Raw genomic sequence first — 25533 nt, 5'->3', positions numbered from 1 at the left:
ATACAATGCAACACTCTCTCATTAATAAATGTTTGGTTATATAAATAACACACAAGAGATGCTAGCCGTTTCCCTCTCTAGATTACACGCCATTGAATGAAGTTATTTAGTGAATATGATGGCAACCGAGTAACAATAAAAAAGAAGACAAGTTGTAGGCTTGTAAGATGGAGAAAGTCCAGCCAAATAAATTTTGTGATTTTTAGTCATCAATTAATTATTAATAATTTTTTTAATGGTGTAAAATTATATTTAATAATATAGAATAATTCAATTTCTTTTTAATAATTAAATGCTTGACAGAATTTAAAAAAAAGTGTTGTCCCTAGTACTCCTCCTTGCAGATATAATGGCAATATGGCATGCCTAATCGTTCAGTGTATATTGAACTAACAAAAAATTACACTTGCTGTGTTATCAACGCTAGCTACATACAACGCAATTTTTTCCGACATTACAAATCTTTGAAACTTGAGTCACTGTTCCGTAGCTTATAATTATCACTCGCTATCTACGCATCTAACTAAGAATTTCAGTCACGATAAAGATGGAAAACATGATAGGCAAGAGTCAGTGATAAAAAACAACAGGGGGGAGGTTGAAGTTGTCTGAGAGGAATGGTATAGGGTTGTGGCGATCGACAAGGTGGCGGTAGAACTGATACTCAGCCTCGTAATCGTGCAAATGGAGCTCAGCCTTCTGGTTGGTATGATAATGGTGTTTGGCAGAAGCTGATTTACCAAATCCAAAGATGCTAACTTGATCACAAATGCCGAGAGCAAGCATGACGGCCTGCAATCCAGAAGAGTAATGGAAGAGAGCCCCATCATGGGCACTCCCCCACTCGTCCAAGGTCTTGCCACTTTGCTCCACAAACCTCTTCAATGAATAGTACTTGACAATCCTTGCGCACAAGACATCAAACCTGGGATCAGTTACCAAGAGGGGAGCCTTGTGGGAAGCATTGCAGACAGTGAAATCAAGAAAGTGGACGGCCTGACAAATATACATAACAATGGGGATGTGAGAGCCATAAGGGTGGCAATAGCACCCAACTCTTCTGGCACAAAGGTGCACAATGTTGCTATTCACAAATGATATTGTTGTCTTCTTCCCAACCTTGTTCTCAAAGTTATTCACCCTCGCATTGTTCAGCCTTATCACTGCATCGTGCGAATCAATCAACCTACCATAATCACTCTTCAACAGGATCCCGCTGTTCCCCACAACCGCACAAGAACCGTATTTTCGTAAATTCCCATCCAAGATACCGTTTTTCTTGTCAATGGGGGCTTTCACCAACCGAATCAGCTCATCCATGATATTTGCTTGGAATCGCTTCTTCCTCGCCCAATCGTTCAGGACCTTACGGAAATCAAGCCAGTAACGGTAGAACAGAGGGGAACGGAGCGTCGCCGGAATGGTGCTCCGGGAGGAGGATCTGTCTCCGGCGCTAGCGACGTCGTGATGGATGATCCGCCGCCACGAGATGAAGGTCCGGAGGCGGAGCTGGCTGCCGAAGTTACCATCGAGGAGCTTCCGGATGTCGTGGTTGAGGTTGTGGTCGGCGATCTGGATGGCGGCGTGGCGGAGGAGCGTGGAGTTGAGGTGCGTGTGGGGGCGGCGGAGCATGGCCCGTGAAGTGAGGGTGGCTAGGAAGAGGAGGAGAAGTGCGAAGAGTGGGCGAAGAGTGGGTTTCATGGAAAATGCATGGATGATGGTGGAAATGTTGTCCGTCTGTTGTTCATGCTGCATGCCTTGCCTTTTTACTTTTGGTGGCTACTCCAAGATTTTATGATTATCATCACGTGAAGATATTTATTTTGAAGATATTTATTTTGATGATAGATTGTAGGGTTTGATTTTTATTTGAAATAAGAGTGTTACTCTTATTTAAAGTGTTGCTAAACAAATAAGTTACACTTTTTAAATAAGAATCATCATAGGAACATGTTTTTGACATCTTCATGGGAGTAGTTGCCTTTACTTTTTACGCAACTGCATCATTTTCCTTCCAACAATTATTATAAAATGAGAAATATTAGGGGGTTAGCAATTTTTGTAATTTGTAGCCATTAAATAGCCATCAAGATGGTTTTAATGGTGTGAGATTAGTGTAAGATTTTATCTAATGACTCACTTTTCTTTGCTAATTACATGCTAGCCAAAATTTAACAAAATTGATGGTCTCCTAGACTTTTTCTTATAAAATAATAAAATCTCTACTGCTTTTTGTCTCTCTCTTGTAATCACCTCATTAATTAATTAATTAGTTAATGAATATATATTACATTTAGATCCACGCCTTTCCCCCACATATGCACTACCTAGGGGAATTCATCCGTGTATAATTCTCTAAATTGAACTATATTATTACCATCGTGTCAATTTTACTTCCTTCTCTTAACCAATAATTTTATAGTACGTTGTTTTAGAATGTTAGATTTAATAGTGTCCGTATAGTTTTTTAAAATATTTAAGAATGTTCTAGATGATTTCGAAACGTTCTAGAATGTCTTAGAAGGTCTTGAAATATTTTAAAAAATTCTAGAAGACTCTAGAAAGTATAAAGAGTAATATAGAACAATCTAAAAGTATTTAGAGAAATATGGAAAGACAGATATTTATAATGAAAGTTCTAAATGATTAATCTAGACCGTTAATTAGATTTAATCCTAACCATCTATTGAAGAGGTGGATGACTATAAATAGAGAATGAGAGTTAATGTGTGAGTCATTTGACTTGAGCAATAAAGTATTCTTCCACCAAAACTTCCTTTCTCTTGTGTTCTTAACTTTCTTGTTAATTATTGAAAGTTAAGCTGACTTAGTCTTAACTCAAGAGGTTTAGTAAATTCGAATGTCGACACGGTAGCGTTGGAGTGTGTGTGACAATGCGGTTAACATAAGAAGAAAAGAGAAATATTCAAGAGGATCCCTTATGAAGGAGAGAGAATAAACAAAAACCTATGGATTACATATTGGTTAAAAAATTGTTAACCTATTAAATCTTCTCTAGTGGTATTAGTAATGTTAATATTGCTGACAATTGACAAGTGTTAAGATATATCTGCGTTATATCAGGAACATCAAAGAAAAAAGAAAAGGCCTCTTGAATTCACCAAAAGTTCACGTATGGAAGCATATGATCATTGAGGCAGAGATAAATTGTCCAATTCAATCCTCTCTGACAGCATTGTTACCAGGGAAATAAGGAGCAAATGCTGTTCACTTTCAAAGGCCTGGACCATCCCAGTCCCACCATGTCTATATATAAGCGATCACCAGCTCACTTGTTTGTTACCCTCACGTTCTAGAATATTCCACATGTGTCTTTTATGCAACACAAAAACATTGGAGATAATAGAAATCATCTACTAATCAACTTCTATGGTAAACTAGTGAACTGGATTTGATTCCAATACTGTACGTGAATGAATCACTGTGGAAGTTAATTGATTATCAACTACCCCAGCTAGGTATGATCCAGAAAAATTTAACTTCATGTGGGAAGACAAAATTATTGGAGAAAGGTTATGTCATATCGGAGATAAGGTTCACAATCATGGACAAAAGCTTGTGGGGTTTGAATTTTTGGCATGAGGATCATCAAACCTATTCTTTTCCTCCAATCTGATGCAACCAATTTGGACTCTTTTATAGCTTAAGACAAGGAGAATTTCATTCATATGCATGATTGCAAGTTGGAGACCCTTGTATCATATTTTTTTTTACAAAAATGCTATTTATACACCAAAATCAGCCACTAAATCAGTCTCCAATGTATTTGTGTATAAATATATGTGTGGTTTAATTTATTTTCAATGTGTATTTGTATTCCAACATGTATTTTATACTAATAGCTAAATTTGATGGCTGATTTTGGTGTACATATAGGATTACTTTTTTTTTAATAGAAAATTACTACAACCATAAATTTTTGAAAGAAAATACGTGCCCAAATGATGTGACATATATAATAATTAACGAGTAGAGGAAGGTTTTTCTTGGGGTGGTTATGGCGGCATAAGAATCCACTTACTACATAACATAACACTAATTGGACAGCATTAACAGGTTCTGCTTCAATTCATATTATTTAGGCAGAGGATTTCTGAAGTATGGTTCCAAAACTCTCCCATCACATGATTTTCGTATTGTTTAAATTTGTATACAACTCTATAATAAAGTCAAGAATACAATGGTTGCATAGAAACCCCTTTCCCTTTTGAGCCTCCAACTGAATTTTCACACAGACACAGCTGCATCATCATTTCTATTTGCAGATAAGATAGAATGGATCCTACACTACAACAATTATTACATATTCATGATCATAGACACTTTAAATACAAACAAAAGAGTTTTATTTTAAGTTTTAGAAATAGTAAAATATATTTGTGGTTCACATATTATCTCACAAATACTCAAATGAAACAGGGAATAAGGTTTTTTTTTCATGTGAATTTTATATGATTTTGTGTTGATTATTTATCATTACTCAATATAGCAAAATGGCATATGATCCATAAAAAAAATGTTTAATTATTGGTTAAAATTAACATATAATAAAATATAAGAAAAAGATCTATTCCAATCGAAATAGTAATGCATCAAATAATACTATCAATTCCCTTGCTAATAAAATTACAAGGAAATTAACCACCAAAAACTAAAAGGAAAAAAAAATGTAGGGATGATATTTTTTCCCCTCACCTTGAATAACTTTTGTCTCAAAAGTCAAAAGAATCATGTATATGAATTCGGGAATCCTGTTTACATTGACCCTTCCTTCTGAATGTCACAATCTCAAAAGCTCCCAAGCGGAGATAAAGCATGTAATTATACAGGCAAGAAAATTAACAGCAGAACCCTGCAAATTAAGAGCAATGGAATTATCAGATATAGATGCACAAAACAAAGTGTATGTGAGAATTTTGACAGGAAGGTATGTAGGTATAACAAAGGAAATCTAAATTAACAAATTAAGTGAGAAGCTTAAGATCAAAGATTTGGAGTAGTATCTACTTACATTAGAACTGGATGCAATAACCATCTCAGGGAGAAAACCCTGCAATCCAATGTTATAAACTGGGGTGCCATCAGGATAGTAAAGGCCATAGTTCCTCTCTGATGCAGGTCCAGGCTTCAAATTTTCATTGAACAAAGCAAACACATAAATATCAATTGGAACTGATGGATTTGCAGGAGTTCCTTGCTTCTGCTCTATCCTTTTCAGCAGATTACCATTATAAGTTGCTGCATTCTCTGGTGAGGCTCCAATTTCATTAGTATCACCCTTAGAAGGCCAACCTGTCTCTGAAATCCGGACCTCAATGTCTGTATGGCCCAGCATCTTGATGGCAGCATACACAGCATCAATTTGAGCATACAACATGTTGTCATAGTTGAGATTGGTGTTGGGATCGATGGAACCCGGATTGGGCTCGAATAGTACATAGCTCAAAGAAACCTCACTTGGGTTGTCCTTGTATGCAAAAAAAGGGTATGCATTGATGAGAAAAGGTGAATTGAATTGCGAGTGAAAAGCAAGAAGAGGTTGGATATATTGAAGCAGATCTTGCCTAAACGAACCAGACGAAGGAGGGTATGAATTGCTTAATATGTTGAAAGAATGTGCTGTTGTGACAGTAACTTGTTGGTCTAATCCAAGATTAACAAGGGCGCCATGAACACTCTGCATTGCTGGCAGGAGATTCATGATTAACTGGGTATCATTGGTGTTGAAGACTTCATTTCCAACGGTGATGCAGGTGATCTTGGTTTGTGAAAGGTAAGGTTGAAGGTGCTGCTGAATCCATGATTGAGCCTTGGAAGGGTTTGTCATATTGGCAAGGTACTCGTTTCCAAGGCCAACAACAAATTGGACATTGGAATTGGAGAATGCGAGTAGCACATTCGGATCAGCATCATAGAGCTTGATCCTAGTCACGTTCAGTGATTTGATAAGAAGCACTACTCTTGATGGAGATGGGAGATTGTTGGCTATCTGGCCATAGTTGATTCCAAAACCAAGGGAACTTATTTGCACAAATGAAGCTGAAATGGTTAGTAGATGGAAGAGAAGAGTGAGGAAGAAGGAGGGGCCTCTGTTATTGGCCATAGACAGAATGCTGAGACTTTCTTTGTAATGATAATAATTGTAAGTATTTAGTATTTACACATTTGTCAACATACGTATACTTGAAGTGAGTAGTGAGTGGTGACATCACATCACATGCTCAATGTTGAAACTTGAAACTGAACACCTCACGCCCTCCATCTCCATGACCATGAGAGACGGCTCATGGCACGTGTTTCGGATCTCCATCTCTTTACATCATTCTTTTATTGTTATAACATGGCAAATGCCTCATTTCTCATCATTAGGAATACTTATTTGAACAACACTAGTTCTTAACTAGATATTGGCCTTCAAGGCTTCGATAAGGAGCAACAAAGTCATTTTTCTTTTCTGTCACATTTGAAATTCACCAAACACGAAAAATCCAACTAGAGTTATAGTAACACTTATCAGTTATCACATTTAAATTCCAACAGGAGGTAGTAAAACACATATCCCAAGTCACTAATAATCCCAAAACAAAGGTTTTATGATGATAAAACAGAACAAGCAAATTTGGCTGCAAAGTCTAGCTACGATTCCCAGTCCCCATTTCTCAGTATAGATCGCCTTCCTTGTGAGTTTCAATCACACAATCTGAAGTTGGATAGGAGACACAGGTTAGCAAAAATCCTTTATTCAGTTGATTCTCGTCGAGGAATGCGCCATCGGACTGATCCACAGTGCCGGAGACAATCTTGCCTGCACAGGTGGAGCATGCTCCTGCGCGGCAGGAATAAGGGAGCTCCACTCCTGCATTCTCGGCTGCATCTAAGATATAAGTGTCGTCAGGGGCCTCAAACTCATTCTCTTGTCCATCCGGGCCAATCAGCTTAACCTTGTAAGCAGCCATGGCAGTCACTCTGGATGAATGGGACGACTTCAAACCGAATGATCTGGAAACACTCCTCACCGACCCAATGGAGGAAGGGCACTTCACCATGGCAGCGCTGGATCGATTTGGGATTGCAGTTTGAAACGTGCATTGTGGGGAAAGATTCACAGTTGATAGGGTTGCCATGACTACCCTGAAAACAAATTCATTCATATAACATTAGCTTCTTACAGAATGGACTAGTTATCAAGCACAAAGCAAAGTTCAAACAATATATACATATACTTGAAACCGATTCGAGTTGAGTAAAAGGTAATAAGATTAACACTTCTAGGCAAATATATTCATTATATGCAAAACACCAGACTAAAATTGTATATTAAGTGCAACTGTATAATTGCTATATGTAATACGGTGCATTGTTCGTCAAAACAACAAAATCTGAAAGTAGGTATCAAAGCATGGGTATGCAATTAACAATGTTGATGTTCACAAACTCTGGTATCATTACATAAATATTATTTTAAGAATGGCATAAACAAGGACTGTCGTTTCTAGGATCCTTTGATAATTTCACTATAAAAAAAACATAACAAGACACCGCATATGACATAAGCATAATGATTTGTCCATATTTATGGCATCAAATTACAACTTGGTAGCAAGCACAGTCAACATGCAAAAGAAAAATTCAAATTATTCCCAGAGAGCAGGGTAAAGCACAGCTGCATCTAAAATTACAGAGGGCAAGGTAAGAAAAAAAAAAGTTGAATCCTAAAAGCAAATGGCAAATCAGATTCACGTTGCAATGTTGCATGAATTTAAGCCAGATACAAAAGTTACACAAAAGATGGAAGTGATTCCATTCCGTTGTATAAAAAGAGGCCATTTGATCTATGGAGCAGTATGAGAAGAAGCAAGCTGGTAGCTCTCTGCTCTTCACTCGAAGCTCCAACTATTCAAACAAAACTATGCTCAAACTCCACACCCACATGCACACACTTGACCCAAAAACACAAATACAATGAAAAGCAAAGACCTTTCAACTGTAACAGTACCACATAATTACATCAAGAAATAAACAAAGATTTTTCCTTTGCATGAAAGACACACCCCCAATACTATAGGGGAGAAAAAAGAGCAAAAGAGATGGAAAACAATAAGCAAGTTCCCTAAGGATCTGAAGAACAGTTAAATAAACAGCATAGTAACAAAAAGGGTTGACAAAATCATTTAAAAAAGAATGGATCAGAGTGTTTCACGAATAGGAGATGTGAGAAAGGCAATGAAGAGAGAGTAAAAGGGGCTTACAAGAGGGAGAAGGGGATGAAGAAGACGGCGGTGGTTGGTGGCAGCGGAGAAAGCCAAGTGATTCACGAGACAAAGGGAAAGGAATGCTGTGCCTTTCTGTTTTCTTTATTATTTTATATTTATATACACACAGAAAGAGACGAAGGGTAAGTGTTAATTGTGACCGACCCGACCCGATTCGCCATGCACATGTAACACATCTTTCATTTCATACAACAACTTTAGTCACTAACCTCCTTTTTGTCATCTACCAAAAATTAAATTGCATACAGTATCTAAAGTCTACAACATCCTTTGGAAAATAAAAATTTTGAATGCTAGAATAATAAAAAGGTTTTGGACTAAAACAAACAAACATACTATGGGCGCATATTCAAATTCAATTGGATCACCAAAAATTGTTATTTTACTTATCATACGACCAACACGGCAACACCTACTCTTCCTGAACAAAAAAAAAAAAAAAAAAAAAAAAGAAAAACGAACATCAACTCTTGAATGTTTCATACTTTCATTTTAGTTGCAACTACACGCAATTTTGAGTTTGTTCATGCTAAGTAAAATCTATCAGGCTTGCATGTCTTGATCCATAACCAAACAACCCAGCAGCTTATTAGAGAGTAAAACAATACTATTCTACTATTATTTATTTCATTTAATATTTGGTTTCAGCTTTCGACTTATTAAATAAATTACAAAAAGTAATTAACTTATAACTCTCGTACTTGCATACATATATATAGTTTCTGATAATTAATTTGTATGATTAAGTAATAATACATTTGCCTTGTACATTCATGCATTCTCTATTCTTGTTACCCCGATTCCCACTTGTGACGGCAATATTAATTACTGTTGTACACAGTATAATATATAGTAGTTCGCTGCACTGGCATGCCAACTGTTCGATATATGTTCCTATACAACTTTTGGCCTCACAGCCACAACCACAGCTTGAAACCGTGCATGCATGCATGTATGTATGTATGTATGTCACTACTACCTATCATTAATTAGCTCCAACTGAATCCATTCAAGTCCAGTTGTTTACAAGTTGCAGCAGTTGCTTCATGACTTTGATCCTGATCACGTGCGTTAAGGTCAAGCCTTGGTGCTGAAAAGTAAGAAGAAGGTGGCAACGTATAATCTTGATGATGATGATGATGATGATGATGAGAACCTTTCTCATTACTCATCATCATCGCTGCTTCTGTCTCCCTTTCAAGTCCAATGCTCATAGACAAGTTACTTGGACTTCTCTCCACTACATAGCTTCTTCTCTCAGCACTGTTACTATTATTGTTCTTGCTCCCTAATGGCGTCAGAAAGTTGGTGGTGGCGGTGGTGGTGTTTCTCTCCAACATGAATTTATGGTGGTGGCCATTGATGAAGGGCCTTAGATTCTCTTGTTCTGATGTGAGGCAACTGTTACTGTCCATGGAGCAGTCATTATTATTATTATTTGGTAAGTGGTTGTTGTTGGTTTGAAGCTCCAAGCACTGAGAGGAAACTTTGGAAACAAGCTCAGAAAGTTGGACTTTTGCAGCTTCAAGCCCTACTACTCCCAAATCCTGTTTCCCAAGTGTTTCTTGAGCTTTCTCCAGCACTGCTTGCAGGTACTTCCCTTGTGCCTCTATCCTCACCTGCATGTGTCTTTGCACCTGTCAAACCCGTTCCAATTTCCTTCTTAATTAGAACGAACTCATTTTTATTTTCTTTTATGAATGATGAAAATATCTTTTTGAATACACATACATACACCAAATATATATATACACTGTCTGTGTTTATTAATGTATATTATAATATCATAAGTGGTTTAATTTGATTTATTATGGGATGAATATAGTGAAAGCATGGTATGGTATTTAAGTTGGGACTAATTAATCATAGTATCGTATACTATTAGGGTGACGACTCAACTGATCTATCCATAATTGAATGAGGTGTGCGATGCTAAGCAAAGTTAAATTTCTATTTAAGTTGGTAAAGGGTATCACATACACACCTCTAGTTGTTCATTTAGCCTTCTTTGCACCTCTATCTGCATCTGCAGTGCCTCACTTATGTGTAAATCTCTGGTACAAGCAGAATAATGAAAGTTTAATAATTAATTACTACTATGAAACCTCACTACTCGCAGAATGTTGATTGAATATATATATATATATACAAGAAGCATGTATGTGAAAAATTTTTAATTTCTTACTTGTTATTCGACGACTGAGGAGAAGACGGAATAGTGTTTAAAGTGTTGTTGTTCATATGATTGTGAGTGCCATTGCTTTCAGAGGGTCTTTCTCCCGTAGATACACTACTTGCACCTGGTTTTGTGTGACATACTAATAACATGAGTCTGATCTTCAATTCGTGCGTGGTTTCATAATAAGATTATGAAAAGAGAGATTGTTCACTTACTAATTTTGTGAGGCACGTTGTTATTACTTTGTCCTTGCAGATTCTTGCTCAGTCTGTACTTCTGTTGTCAAAATGGGAAAAAGGATATCATTAATTCTTTTTGTACCATATACAAGTTATTTATTGGATTTTATTTGTAGCTCTTTGCATATGCACATCGTATATGTACAGAAACTTGTTTCTTTATACAGCAATTTAGCATGTACACTGATCCACCAGACAAGAAAATGTTTAGCAGCCTTAAATAATATATTATGAATTTGCTAAAAATATATATAACCACGCATGTGTGCACAGGGCTTGGAAATCAAGAGACTAGTGATTTCATGATTATGGCGAAACAATTGAGTTTTTGTTGGGGGGAAGAAAAGCATTAAAACAGAAGTTCCCATATGCTATATTCAAAATAATTTATATAGTTGAGAGTCAATTAACTTGAGAGGAAGGATCATATACATATATAACACTAAAAATATCAGACATAAACCAACTCGAATCTCTTGTATTACCTGAAGATGGCTCTTCAGATGGTATAAGGTAAGCCCGGGAATTCCCATGAGTTTCATCACTGTTTTTGGAGTTGCCTCTGTAAGGGAAAAAAAAAAAAAAAAGGATTATTGTACAGCATGCATTAATTAGAGAATTGAAAAATCTCCATGCTCATTTTATTTGATGATCCACAAGTGACATGGTGTCAAATTGTGGTTTGTATATGTAACTGCAGCAGCAATATATATTATTATTGTTATGATGAGATGTATGTAGTTATTAGTTATTAGTGTGAATTTATAGATATATAGTAAGTTACTCACTGTCAGCTCCACCAAGCTGATGAACTGCTTCTATGAACCTGGCATGAAGATCTGGTGTCCATTTCAGTCTAGGCTTGGCATCTGTGGAGAGCACAAGCCCAGAGTCACCCCCGGAACCATTTCCAGCAGCTTGAAGGAACATGTGCCTCTCAGAAGACATTGCCATTCTTGAACTTGAAGAATGGATGTTCTTCCCTTGATGATGATGATGGTACATTCTTCCACCTGCAAACACATTTTATCAACCCGGTTATAACTATAATTGAGGTGGCGGACTCCTCTAATGATATGAGAACCATTATATTGTTTGAGCATTTACCTCTCTATTATCTGCAGATCACTTTGCTATATCAGATAATATAATGATGATCAATGAGTGAACCTAGCTAAATTGTTGTGCTTGTTTCTTCTTGTTGTTCAGTGCAAACTACTACTCCTCAGCGCAAAGCACATGAAGAAGCATGTATTTATATCTGAAAGATGGAGAGAGGAGGAACCAATGTGGTAGAATGGAATCTTTGATAGAACCAATGGAAAACACTCAATCCTTTTATGTTCGGTGACCTGAATAATATTATTATTAGATATAGTGTATGTGACTATGTTCCTTATAACTATACTTTTTCCTCACTTTGTGTTTGTGCTTGTGGACCCCTTTTTCTCTAATTTTAATTTCCATTCTAAGATAGTGCTAAAACATTATTCCAATTCCATTACAATTTCTTTGCAATACAACTTCCCTTAAAAAATAAATAAGAAAAAATAAATAGAAAATTGTATAATTATTTTCTATTAACAAATGTACTATAGCTTGACCAATCTATTTATATAGATGAACATGCATATCTGTACTGGGGAAAAAAAATATTGATGTTAACAAATACAATTCATGAAAAAATACCTACTTCTTAACTGGCAACTCATAATTAGGTTCTAGTATTGATCCAATTTTAACCCAATTATCATTCTTATTCGTTTCCCAGACCAAAAAAAAAGTGGGAATCATATTCCCAGATTTGAAAGCGGGTTATTATTATTATTTTTTAGAATTTTATTTCTTTTTCTGACTTGGTTATTCTGTAGAATCTGATATTCCTCTCAGCTTGGAACTCCAACACTTATCCTTTATATTTGTTCTAATGGAGGATTCTTGGGAGTTATTACAACATCAAATTTTTTGCTCCTCATCAATTATTAGATATTTGTGATCATTTTATGAGTCCTCAAGGTACATATATAGTTCTTTAGTAGCATATATATATGATAGATTTGGTCTTGCTGAATGTTATGTATAATATACATGTTCAAGTATATATGCAGATAGAGACACCAAAGAACTTAATTGATTGTAAAAAAAAAAAGGAAAAGATTCCATTGACTAGAGCACCTTGAAATATAAGAAAAGGTAGAAAAATAAAATTGTGAGAAGATGCTTGCATGGAACTATTTGGAGGTAAGGAATAGAATAAGAATACCTTCTATTTTGTCTCCTTCAATAAGTTTGGAACTTATTCAGCCTCCACCGTTTTAAAAATATAGAAGCAAGGTGGACCCTGAAATTTTCCTTTTTCTTTTTTGTTTTTTCTTTGGCAAAGGAAAAAAAAAAAATGCACCATCCTCCCTACTCTCTAGAATCTCAAGTTAAGGTGGGACCTCATGAAAAAGTGAAAGCAAAAATTGTACTTGTTTCTATACTTGCAGTTAGCTGCTAAATACAGTAGTAGCATATATATAGGACCACTTGCTTGGCCTTGACTTGTACCTTGGTTAACACCAGATTCTACATTCTACTGTATGAATTGGTACACACCTTTCCTTCTTAATTATGTAACCAGCTTTATAATTTTAGAGTAAATTATACAGGCTTTTATGTAAAAGTATCATGCTATATATGTAATAAATTTATCATATTTATACTAAACTCGTTTCAAGAGATCAGTACCATATTTATAAAAGAAATTAATATAATATAATAATTTAATTACAAAATATATATAAAGATGCAGAATATCATCATCATATAATTAAAATCTTAGAGACATTTTGGTTATAACTGTACAAATAAGAGTATAGTGTGTAACAATATATTATTTATTATGTAGAGTTATATATATTGTTATTATCCATGCATAACTTTCTCATATTAACTACTGTGCATGCTGAAATAGATAGAACGGGATGCATCTAGACCTAAATGATACACTATCAAAATGAAATGCTCTGAAACAGAAAATGATTGATTGTTGGCCATTGAAATGGGAATTAGTATAAATTGTTGTGGGGTGGAATTGGTCCATAGCATAGCATAGCATAGAGGGAGCTCTAACTGCATGGCATATGCCAGGCTAAACCACTACCAAAAAAGATTAAAGAATGTATTAGAATCTGATTCAGTTTTAATTAAAACCATGCATTCCACAGGCAAATGCATGTGTCAACTGCATGGAGAAGATATGCATTATTCAATTGGGAAAAAATATCATTATATGTTGCTGTTCATTATATTTAGAGTGGTATGGTACTTGGTGATTAAATTTGATACAATTTATCAAAACAACAAAAGCTAATGCGGAATAAAATTTATGTTTGTCATAATAAAGGACTAAACCACTTGTCACCAGACACAAATAATGTAGGAATGAAGAGATTTATTTATTATATATAAACCATATCTCAGATATGCTGATAATGATACCCCATTCAGGTGCAAAATTAGACTAAAATGTGATGACAACTTACAGAAACCAAGAAAAAATAAATAGGGCAGAGATTCCTTGAACAGTATCTTCACATCCATCACTTCTCCTTAATTATTCTTGTTCTTGATTCTGATATTTATTTTGGAATATTTAATGCGGCCAGGAGGAGAATCTCTCTCAGAGGCTTTGGATAAAGTTAAAGCTGAGTTCCTAAGTAGTTTTCTAGCATGTGGATTGGAATAATTTGGGCAAGAGGATTGGTTTTGATACCCCTTTTTTATTTTTTATTCATTTAAATTTTTGATATATCGAATTTGCTCCCCTAGATGGACTTAATATCACCACTTGGCAAATTCTCTATATCATGATATATATGACAAGCTTATCATGACAGCTAAAAGAATTTGTTTCCTCACATTTTTTTAAACATGGTTTTGTCATCATTTGATATAATTAATAAACAATTATTGGCAATGATTCAAAATATGCTAGAAAAATTTGAATTTAATTCTGCTTTTTTTTTTTTTAATATACAATTAGATTGCGTTTAACGTTTGAAAGAGAGAAATGAAGTAAAATACATACAGTAATTTCAAATAAAACAATGTAAGATGAGACATTGCATAATGAAAGACCTGTTAGAATGTATTTTTCACATGCAAAAACACAATATCATGTTATGCAGTAAACAAATTAAACACTGATGATCTTGTCAAATCTCCAATTAACGGCATATATATGAATAGAGACTCCAAAACATATCAAACTAATAAAATGCCAAAAATTTTCAATACATAAAAAATGGCAATATGTATGTGTATTATCATTGTACTATACAAACATCTACTTATTAATTATGTAAATAAAACATAAAAGGGATTATTTCACTGCTTGTAAAATCATTCAAGTAGAGATCTAAATATATTTATAATATATTTCAGAAGGTTTTTAAGAGTTTGATCCTATGTGACAGGGAAAGGGAGAAGAAAAACATCGATGCAGTTGGCAGAGTGTAAAGAGGATTAACCTTTTATGATTACTTTTCATTATTTGCTTCTCCCAATTTGCCAACTTCTACTTTTGCCTTGTCTCTTTAAATTTATATTATTGCTGACCATGCAGATCAGACTAGTGCTTTTGTTTGGCGCTGTCACTTATATATAGTAAAGACTGAATATTTTCTTCATTGCATTTGAAATTAACCATACACACATAGAATTCTTTTATGGAAAAGTCTAGGGGCCAGCAATTTTATTAAATTTTGGTCAGCATATAACGAGCAGAGAAATGTGAATAATTAGATGAAATCTCACACCAATCTCACACCATTAAATCACCATTGATGGCTATTTGATGGCTACCAATCACAAAAGTTGCTGATCCACTAGCATTGACTTAGATACACACTAATCCATACCTCGTGTGATTGTAATTTAGATAGGTAGAGTAGTAGTTCAGTTACATATAATAAGTAGGATTTAACCCTTTTACCAATAAATACATGACTCAATAATTGGTCTAAATTATTTTGAGCATACAATATGGTGGTTTGAGTAAAATTATTATGCTTGGTAAATGTATCATCAATATGTTCCTGAACCTTTTTAGTTGTGAAATTATAGAATATATATATATTGTTTTTGGTAGACATAATCTACATTGTGTGGGAGTAAAGTGGTCATTTTTTCCCCCTAGAAACTAGAATAAATTTATTCGGCATGTATCTTTTATGTGCCATGCTCATAAGGAACCGTATTTTCCATGATGCTGCCCAACTGTCCTTACTAATATCCTTTACTTTCCTTATAGCTTTACCCTACACGACACACTGATTTTTATTCTTATTATGGTTGTACTTACAATGTTACCTTCTTTTTCTTTTTAAACACAATTTAATGTAATGATAGAGCCAGTTTGGAGTGCATGAGGGAACGAAGGCGAAGAAACTTGAATTGGAAAGCAAGCAACTTATTATAGTTACATATGTATGTATACTAGCTAGTTAATAGTCAATCATAATTAAGCAAAGAAAAAAGAGAAGACTATTGTTATTATGATTATGATGATGTGGTGTTGGTTGGAATGCAAAGCGAGAAATGACCACGGAATGATATTCCTCACGGACAAAAAGGAAAAAGGAAAAGAAGACAAATTAAAAAAAAATAAATGAATGAAAAAAGAAAAGTGAGGAAAAGGAAAGTTTCAAAGATTCTTTAAGTTGGAATGAGAATATATGTGAGAATGTTAACTCAGACTAAAGCCTATTCCATAAATCATAAATTATATTCTCAAGCAAAGAATTTGGGTTATTCTTCTTCTCGGAAGCCACAAAAAATGGATTCTCACTTCCCCACCTATCTTTTTACTTAACAAGATGCCTTTCAGAAATTTTAATTGATAGATATATATCAAGTATGGGAATTATATGTTTTTGTTGTGAATTATGATTTTAATTAGATGTGATAAGAGGTTGGGTCTCATTTCAACTTTTCTCCTATCATTCATTCCTTATTATTCTTGGAAGTGACCTTGGTTGACATTAGCACTACTACTCCTAATTCATTGGTTCCTAGTTGTCCCCTCTCACTTAGCTTGGATAAATCCATCACCTTTTCTACATTATTGCCTTCCTTTTCCTTTTATTTTTGCTTCTCACTTCTCAATTCTCATGCATGCGACACTTAATAAGGCCTCTCATTTAGGATCATCCATATTTAGTTTTATCTATAACAACAATATATAAAGTGGAGAGGAGAGTTTCGTATCCAAATCTGTTTTCCTATTTTACCCATATTTTTATAAACAAAAACTATTTAGTTTTGTAAATTTTGCGTTAACCTACGAGAGAGTTACGTAACTTCTCCACTTTCAATTATGAAAGTCAATGCTCACTCTCAAATCTTTTTTTTTTAATAAAAAAAATTGACTTTATCCCATGATAGAATTTAAAATTGATTCATTTTATTTCAGATAAAACAAAAAATGTCAACCCACTTGGACAGAATATGACAGGCGAAGAAGACAAAATATGACCGAAGAACAAATACAGCAACACCTAACTAGAAGATGTGCAACTTATCGCCACGAGATGATTCGACAAGGAAAACAAGTTGCCATGTCAGTATAATTCAGAATAAAAATCTGCTCTATTAAATATTTTACCTCATATATTACCTAAAACTTTAAACTTTGACAATCTTATATAATTTTTAGGTAACAAAAAAATCTAGAAAAATACAGTACATCTTTAAAGATTAAGTTTATTTTCCAAAAAACATAATTCTCATTTGGGAAGTTGTATAGATAGTTTTTGTTCACTCTTGATTCCACTATCTAAAAAATATATGAAATAATTGATGAATTCTTCCCGAGTACCTAACCATACAATTATTGGCACATGTTGAAAAAGATCTATAACATAATATTTTATTTACCTATGCGAGAGCAGAAATTAGCCACCATGTCTGAACATCCCACAATTGTGCTCGAAATTTTCAAGAGAATACAACAGTGCTTCAAACTATACTACCTACTCCAAGGACATGTACTCACTGTAATGCACGTCTATTTCACCATGAAACATTTGACATGTTTTGCAACGGGGAAAAGTCTCTTTGCCACAAGTAAATGCTCCACAGGAATTACTTGAAATCTTCTTAGACCCTTCTGCAGAAGGGAACCATTTCAGGAAACACATTCTTGGTTACAATCATGTTTTTTCCTTCACTTCGTGCGGTGTACACATAGACGAACAATTAGCTACAGCAAGTCATGGTATATATACATTCCATGCTCAAGGATCAATGTACCGCAGCATAGGAGGATTTCATCCAGACCAAGGGACGCGTCCACGCTTCTTGCAATTGTATATATACAATACTGAGCACGAGTTACAAAATAGGATGCTGGAGAACACATAATTGCATGAAGGTTTGGTTTTGAAGCTACAACAATTGTTGCACCGATATAATCCTTTTATCCATGTATTTCGCCAGCTTGCACAACGACTAGATGTACAAGAGTGTAGCTTGGTGATTAGAGAGCGACCTGCTAATCAACCACAATACAGTCTCCCAACTGCTTCACAAGTAGCAGCCATAATAGTCAGTGATGACATTGAAACAATGGTGCGTGGGCGTGGACGAGATATCAAGGTTCAAACTCATGCTGGTAACCTCAGAAGGATTCAGGAATTTGTTGCCCATTATGATCCACTACAATACCCTCTTCTTTTTCCATTTGGAACGCATGGATGGGATATGAATACTCGAACTCAAAGTGGAAACAAAGCATCATGTCGGACATATTATAGCTATATGCTCCAGGTACAAACTCATATTTTTTTTATTTAATTTATAGACTTCCTTAGATGATAGTTTGAACCAATACATCATTTCACAATTCTAACCATTTTCTAATATCCTCAAAATTCGTAGATCCGTCCCGATGATTACTCAACATTTTTGCAAGTGGGGCGACTTCTTCAACAATATGTTATTGACAACTATGTGAAAATAGAAACAGGCAAGTTAAGATGGGTTGGACAAAGACAACAGAAACTTCGAGATGAATTATATCAAGGCTTACAAGATGCTTTGCACACAGGAGAGACTAATGCTGGTAAATATTTTTCGATTTAATGGCTACACGATTGATCATTACGTGTTCCTTAAGTTAAAATTTCAAACTAATAATACTTTTCTCTATAATTGGTTTCAGAAAATGTTGGCAGAAGAACGATATTACCATCGTCGTTTGTGGGCAGTCGTCGAGACATGACCCAACGGTACGAGGATGGAATGACTATTGTTCTTAAAGAAGGCAAACCGGATATTTTTCTCACTATGACATGCAATCCATCATGGTCAGAAATAGCTTCGGAACTCAGTCCTACTCAAACTCCACATGATCGTCCGGATCTAACAACTAGGATTTTCAAAGCCAAATTCGAACAATTAAAGGAGGATGTCATTACCAATGGTGTATTAAAAAAGGTAAAAAGTTATATTTATGTCACCGAGTTTCAGAAAAGAGGATTGTCACATGTATATATGTTACTAATCCTAGGAAACAACGACAAGTTGAGTGATCCTGACCAATATGATAGTTTGGTTCGAGCGAAAATACCATGTAAAGAAGCAGAACCACACTTACATGAGGCAGTGCTAAGGCATATGGTCCATGGTCCTTGCGGAACACTTAATCAATCTTCACCATGTATGAAAAATGGTCAATGTAAACGCAACTATCCAAAAGAGTTCGTAGCAAAGACACGACAAGGTGATGACTCATATCCTTAATATAGGAGGCGATTTGATACTCCAATCCCTATAAACCAAAATGTCACAATTGACAATAGATAGGTAGTTCTGTACAACCCTTGGCTACTACTGAAGTATGATTGCCATATCAATGTAGAGATATGTAGCAGTATCAAGAGTATAAAGTATCTATATAAGTATTGCTATAAGGGACCAGATCGTGTTGCAATGGAGGTTCACAGAAGTTCTCATTATGATGAGGTGAAACAGTCTATTGATGCAAGATGGATTGCCCGCTCCAGAGGCATGCTGGAGAATATTTAAATTCAACCTTTACCAAATGTACCCATCAGTTGAAAGGTTGTAGGTTCATTTGCCAAATCAACATCAAGTGAGCTTTTATGAGCACCAAACTATTTCTGAAATAGTTAATGATGAATATTTTTCAAGAACAATGCTCACTTAATTCTTTGCACTTAATCGGGTCGATGACCAACAATCTAGGCATCTTTTGTTAGAGCTGCATATGGATCGGATAATATCCGCATATCCGCGGTAATTATCCGTATCCGATCCGAATTTTGAGGATATTATCCGATCCGCACTATGGTAGGATTGGATTGCGGATTTAGCAGTGATATCCGCGGATCCGATCCGCAAATCCGCATATTCGCACGTCTCATATAAATAGCATAGTTTAAGAAAGTAAACCCTAATGTGATATGAATTTTAGTGTGTTGTTTTATGAATTTTATGATATCTTATTTTTAATTTTTTATGTTTTACTTCAACTTAGAATAATTAAACTTAAATCTTGTGTTATTTTTTTTTTGTTATTCAAGAGAACTTTTATTGATAATATTTTAGGAGTAAATAGGCTCAAACAGGTGAAAAATGAATTTTATAGATATTTTTTTATAAAAATAGCCAAATAGAATCTTAAAATAGTTTTTTTTTTTAATTATGCGGATATACCCGATATCCGATCCGCAAGTATGCGGATCGGATAGGATCGGATCTAGCCTGAAAAAATGTGAATATCGTATCCGATCCGATCCAATGAGTACAGTGTGGATCGGATAGAATTTTAGGCTATATCCGATCCGTGTGTAGCCCTATCTTTTGTATAGGAAAATCCCAGAATATTACAGTTGGCACAGTAAGGAAAAAGAATGGCGTCGACGCAGGTCACAAAAGAGGGCTATCGGTCGGATTTATACTGTTTCACCAACAGAAGGAGAAAAATTCTATTTGCATATTCTATTGTCAAATATAAGAGGACCAACTGGTTGGGATGATTTGCTAACGGTAAATGGTGTCCAATATTCGTCCTTTAAGCAATCCGCTCAGCATCGAGGACTGTTAGAGAATGATAGCAGTATAAGATCATGTTTGGTTGAGGCTTCCATTTTAAGAATGCCATGTGCTTTAAAAAGGTTGTTTGCCACTATCTTAATTTTTTTTGTGAGCCAACAGATGTAAGAAGGTTATGGGACGAGTTTCTTTCATACATGATAGATGATTATCCATCAACAAGCACTACAACATGCCATGGGTTGACAAATCGTTTGCTTAGAGATTTAAATGACATCCTCCTACAACATGAAAAATATATTGTACAATACGATTTACCAGCTCTAACCTCGGACAACGACAATGACAACTTGATGCCTAGAATTATTCAAGAAGAGATGTCCATCGAAGTTCCTCGAGATGATTTGTGTTCTATAGAAAGATTGAATCATAACCAGTCTGTGGCTTTCAGGTGCATTATGAATACAATTGATTGGAGAGAAAGTGGAGTGTTTTTCGTTGATGGACCAGGCGGAGCAGGTAAAACAATTCTTTACAAAGCTATAATTGAATACTTAAGAAGTAAAGGACATATTGCCTTGGTAACTGCGTCATCAGGAATAGCTGCAACTTTATTGCCTGGTGGTCGAACAGCTCATTCTAGATTTAAGATCCCAATCAATGCAGAGCCATCCTCCATGTGCAATATAATATAAGTAAACAATCTGATTTCGCAAAATTGATTAGGCAAACGACAGCGATAATTTGGGATGAAGCGCCAATGGCTAATAAAGAGACAATGGAATCATTGGACTGCACATTGCGAAACATCTTAGAAAACAATAATCCATTTGGAGGGAAGGTGATGGTTATGGGAGGGGATTTTTGCCAAGTACTACATGTTGTGCCGAAAGGAAGTAAGTCGCAAATGATTTCAGCTTCTATTGTTAAACCACATTTGTGGGCATTCACCAAAATTCTCCACTTGCGACAAAATATGCGATCTCTTAATGATCATGATTTTGCGGAGTATCTTATGCGCATAGGGGATGGGATTGAGCCTACCATATGTGAAGACTTGGTACAAATAGAAGCACACATGGCAATACCATGAGAAGGTGAGGCATCATTACACAAATTAATAGAAGAAACCTTTCCAAATTTACAATCTCATGGGTGGGATGCATCTTATATGGTGGAGAGAGCGATATTGACACCTAAATATCATGATGTGCAATAACTTAATGATATAGTCATCAACCAATTTCCAGAAGACGAACGAATTTTAGCATCCTTTGATGAAGTAGAAGAAGATATAAATAATCTATATCAACAAGAATATCTTAACTCGATCTCCACAGGTGGATTGCCACCTCATATGTTGAAGGTAAAAAAAGGTGCTCCTTTGATGTTACTGAGAAATATAGATACTAAGGCAGGCTTATGCAATGGCACAAGGTTACTGTGTCGAGGAACTTTTCAAAACATGTTAGACGAGAAAATCTTAACAAGCCATCACTCTGGACAAAGAGCTTTTCTGCCTCGAATAAAACACAAGACAACTGAGAACTCAGGATTACCCTTTGTGCTTATTAGAAAGTAATTTTCCGTAAGGTTGAGTTTCGCCTTAACGATAAATAAATCACAAGGGCAAACTATCCCTAAGGTAGGGATCTATCTCCCTAAACATGTGTTCAGCCATGGTCAATTATACGTTGCTCTATCTCGAAGTGTTTCTCAGTCAACCACAAAAATCTTAGTCAAAGAAGAAACAGTAGATGAAAAAAGCGGACAATTCACAAAGAATGTAGTGTTCAAAAAAATTTTGTTACCTGCACCTCAGGTAATTTATGTGCTTGGCAAATACGTGAGCCTTTTTACAAGTATATTAATCCATGTATTATGTAATTTTATCATTATAATATCAACATTGGAATAGATAGTTTTGTTCACTAATTTTAACAACTAATGACTAAGATTTTTAACAGATAAATTAATATCAAGAGAACTCATCAGCATATCAAAAGAGATAAGCAAAAGGAACTGGAACCTCTACTTTACCCAACAGGTATGTACCAACTACGATTCACATAAATTATAAAAATTATATCATACATCCTTAAAATATATCATTATTGGTTTTTTAAGAAATTATAGTTTGCAATGTTTATATTTATTTTGAAACAAATTCAAAATTTGATTTCTTTAAATGTTGCTATCAATTTTATAATTTTAGCAATAAAATTATAAAAATTAAAATTTAAAAACCAATAAAAGATAGTGGTATATCTTATTTGGGATGTATCATTACTTAATTCAAAAGTAATATATAAAACATTGCTGAAATATATTGTGATACATATATGCAGTAAATTACAGGAAATAGGAAATAGGATTCCAATTGTTATGGAGTACATAGAAGGATGAGCAATCAATTGCATCAATGAGACCAATCGACAATAAAGTAAGGATTACATTAATGACAGTGACAATTGCATTGATAATACATATTTTTGTTTTAGTGTTATTGATCAAACGTGAAATTGACTCAGATTCATCCCCTCAAAATTTATTCTATTGATTGGGGAGGTACAATTAAAGCAGACAAAACTCAATTATGGAAGATGGTAAAAAAAAAATATTGGATCAAAAGAATAAAAGGTAATGCGATAAACTTTTATTACATAATAAATATTTCCGTCTATTTCGTCCTATATACCAATTATGTTAAAACTTTAACTCTTTTTTTTTCAGCCATGAACTTAGAAGAACACAACTAACTCATTTCGATACAAAACAATATCAATGCAAGTAATTGTTATTAGAAAAAATACCTAACAAAAAAAGATGTAATATTATTTAATTTACATTTTGTCAATGATAAATAAGGATTAATGTCATTTCTTTTGTTCTTTCAGAAAGTTCAATGCAAAACAAGATATCACAATTCTGCAGGTTTTAATTGAATTCTTCTCTATAATAAGTAATCAATTTAATTGAATAAACCTGAAGCGTTTATATGGTTATTTTTATGGTAAATAAAATCTGACAGTTTTTTAAGATGCAAGAAGTTATTGACAAGAAGATGTATGATAAATTACGAAGGATTTTTTTCAGGTACACAATCTTTGTATTCTCCTAATTTTTTCATTAATACTTTTATAGTTTGATATTTAAAAACGAACAAAATAAGCATATTCATTTCTTCTATCCTTCCACTATTTGTAGAAAAATGAAGGCATCTTCAGATTCAGAATCATATTTTAGCCTACAACTTAAAAAAGAAGAAGACAAACATGAATATCCATAATATTTAGGCAAAATTAATCTTTTGTAAATAACTAACATGCATTTAGGTTTATAGATATACTCTTTTTAAATTAGGATAACATTTTTGTCGTTATTTCTTGAACTATACATTTTTCTATAATATATTCATATATATTTATTGTGTTCTTTTATAATTTAGCATTTTCAAGGTTTTTTTTATAGTAATTTTACTCTCAACAAAATATCATATACATAAGGCTACGTTAATTTTAAAATAACGAAAAAAAATACTTATCTGATAAATTTAAAGGGTGAATGATATATTAACACCAACACTAAAATATGATATAAATAAGATCACGTTAATATTAAAATAAAAAAAGATAATCTAATAAATTTGAAGAGGTGAATAATATATTTTAAAAATAAAATTAATTTCTTTAAAATAATAGAAAAGTGAGTGCCTATTGAATCGTTAGTATAAAAAAGAGAATGTATATGTATCAAAAAGAGAATGGGTGAAAATAAATTTACCATGACTCCTGATCAAAATATCAATTTATCCTGAAATAAAATAAGGTTAATTATTCTGAAAATAAAATTAATGGTTAATGCTAAGAAAAGTAGAACTAATTGTACTGACAAAACAATAATACTAAATGTATATTAAAAACTAAATCAACTGCAAAATTAATTATTAATATAAAATACACATTAAAAATAAATCAAACAATATATATTTATACACAAATATATAATATTAATTTATAGACTAATTTTTTTTGTGTGTAATAATAGTATTTTTGAAAGAATTACATATATACTATCCAAACATTTTTAGTACTTTATTCTATTTTTTTTTTGTGTCTCTTAATTTCTAGTTGTTTTTCCTTTTTCTTTTTTCCAAAGAATTACATATATACTATTCAAACATTTTTAGTGCTTTCTAATATTTGAATTAGTGATGACAAAAAAAATTTGTATTCATGGATACTTGCTAAATTATCTGCGACGAAAAGATTTATAGGAATCCATAAAATTTTTACGAGGATAAACCCTCTTGAATAAATAAAGATGGGAGCAGCAATTGAAATATGTATCTACGAGGAGATCTCTGCAAAAAAAATTATTTAAATGCTCATATATATAAATTATGTAAGTAATTCAATTCATTTTATTATTAATTTTTTCATGATAAATAATGGAGTTTAATCCTAAAAATATAATTAATGAGTTAATATTCAATTTGGTCCCTAAATTTACAAACAAATTTTAATTTAGTATTTGAAGTTTCAATTGTTTTTATTTAGTCCCCAAATTTTATAAATGTATCTCACATTAGTCCCTGAGACGATTTTCAGTACAAAAACGTTAATAGAGCACTGATATATATAGTCACATATCACGTTGAAACTTGTAAAATAATGCAGTTTTGATTTTGACATTCAAATAGCTCATAAACAGCTTTGTATTACTTATTTTGTTAGGTAAAATTTTAATAAACACCACT

General features: G+C 33.9%; 4 protein-coding genes and 1 pseudogene across 8 annotated transcripts; 1 reads left to right on the top strand and 4 right to left on the bottom strand.

The window, feature by feature from the left end:
- Positions 1 to 570: 570 nt before the first annotated feature.
- On the bottom strand, positions 571 to 1755 carry LOC107629323 (beta-1,6-galactosyltransferase GALT29A-like). 2 transcript variants are annotated; one of them, XM_088510039.1, is made up of 2 exons: positions 1529 to 1701; positions 571 to 1393 (listed from the first exon to the last, which is right to left on the bottom strand). In XM_088510039.1, exons 1-2 carry the CDS (start codon positions 1699 to 1701, stop codon positions 571 to 573), a joined length of 996 nt encoding a protein of 331 aa, XP_088366165.1. The 2 variants fall into 2 exon arrangements, with proteins under 2 accessions (XP_088366165.1, XP_016187571.2); XM_016332085.3 differs by having other exon boundaries at positions 571 to 1755.
- A 2822-nt stretch (positions 1756 to 4577) lies between these two features.
- Positions 4578 to 6449, bottom strand: LOC107629322 (Glycosyl hydrolase superfamily protein). The gene is made up of 2 exons (XM_016332084.3): positions 5033 to 6449; positions 4578 to 4873 (listed from the first exon to the last, which is right to left on the bottom strand). The coding sequence occupies exons 1-2, from the start codon at positions 6122 to 6124 to the stop codon at positions 4802 to 4804; spliced, it is 1164 nt and encodes a 387-aa protein (XP_016187570.2). The 5' UTR covers positions 6125 to 6449; the 3' UTR covers positions 4578 to 4801.
- Positions 6450 to 6465: 16 nt separating this feature from the next.
- LOC107629324 (ferredoxin, root R-B1) lies at positions 6466 to 7145 on the bottom strand. The gene has a single exon (XM_016332086.3). It carries the CDS (start codon positions 7143 to 7145, stop codon positions 6681 to 6683), a length of 465 nt encoding a protein of 154 aa, XP_016187572.1. The 3' UTR covers positions 6466 to 6680.
- Positions 7146 to 8975: 1830 nt separating this feature from the next.
- Positions 8976 to 11951, bottom strand: LOC107629325 (myb-related protein 2-like). 4 transcript variants are annotated; one of them, XM_016332089.3, is made up of 7 exons: positions 11820 to 11951; positions 11501 to 11725; positions 11198 to 11274; positions 10689 to 10749; positions 10480 to 10594; positions 10279 to 10348; positions 8976 to 9931 (listed from the first exon to the last, which is right to left on the bottom strand). In XM_016332089.3, the coding sequence occupies exons 2-7, from the start codon at positions 11715 to 11717 to the stop codon at positions 9284 to 9286; spliced, it is 1188 nt and encodes a 395-aa protein (XP_016187575.1). In that variant the 5' UTR covers positions 11718 to 11725; positions 11820 to 11951; the 3' UTR covers positions 8976 to 9283. The 4 variants fall into 4 exon arrangements, with proteins under 4 accessions (XP_016187575.1, XP_016187576.1, XP_088366301.1 ...); XM_016332090.3 differs by having other exon boundaries at positions 8976 to 9913; positions 10480 to 10612; positions 11820 to 11939; XM_088510175.1 differs by having other exon boundaries at positions 8976 to 9913; positions 11820 to 11939.
- A 6372-nt stretch (positions 11952 to 18323) lies between these two features.
- LOC148569659 (ATP-dependent DNA helicase RRM3-like) lies at positions 18324 to 23180 on the top strand (annotated as a pseudogene).
- The last annotated feature ends 2353 nt before the right edge of the window (positions 23181 to 25533 follow it).

This window comes from Arachis ipaensis, chromosome B3, assembly GCF_059453495.1.
Source record: "Arachis ipaensis isolate K30076 ecotype BB chromosome B3, ASM5945349v1, whole genome shotgun sequence".
Lineage (NCBI taxonomy): Eukaryota > Viridiplantae > Streptophyta > Magnoliopsida > Fabales > Fabaceae > Arachis > Arachis ipaensis.
The sequence above is the reverse complement of the archived record's forward strand: the minus strand, read 5'-3'. Positions and strand labels throughout refer to the sequence as shown.

What these genes read in the sequence shown, in the direction of transcription:
- LOC107629322 (XM_016332084.3), bottom strand. Translation starts at nt 6,124, where the DNA reads ATGGCCAATAACAGAGGCCCCTCCTTCTTCCTCACTCTTCTCTTCCAT. An exon ending in TTATTGCATCCAGTTCTAAT is followed by an intron (nt 4,874 to 5,032) that starts GTAAGTAGATAC and finishes CTTAATTTGCAG; the next exon opens with GGTTCTGCTGTTAATTTTCT.
- LOC107629325 (XM_016332087.3), bottom strand. Translation starts at nt 11,717, where the DNA reads ATGTACCATCATCATCATCAAGGGAAGAACATCCATTCTTCAAGTTCA. An exon ending in ATCTGAAGAGCCATCTTCAG is followed by an intron (nt 10,750 to 11,197) that starts GTAATACAAGAG and finishes TTTTGACAACAG; the next exon opens with AAGTACAGACTGAGCAAGAA. An exon ending in GGCTAAATGAACAACTAGAG is followed by an intron (nt 9,932 to 10,278) that starts GTGTGTATGTGA and finishes CGGGTTTGACAG; the next exon opens with GTGCAAAGACACATGCAGGT.
- LOC107629324 (XM_016332086.3), bottom strand. Translation starts at nt 7,145, where the DNA reads ATGGCAACCCTATCAACTGTGAATCTTTCCCCACAATGCACGTTTCAA.
- LOC107629323 (XM_016332085.3), bottom strand. Translation starts at nt 1,755, where the DNA reads ATGCAGCATGAACAACAGACGGACAACATTTCCACCATCATCCATGCA.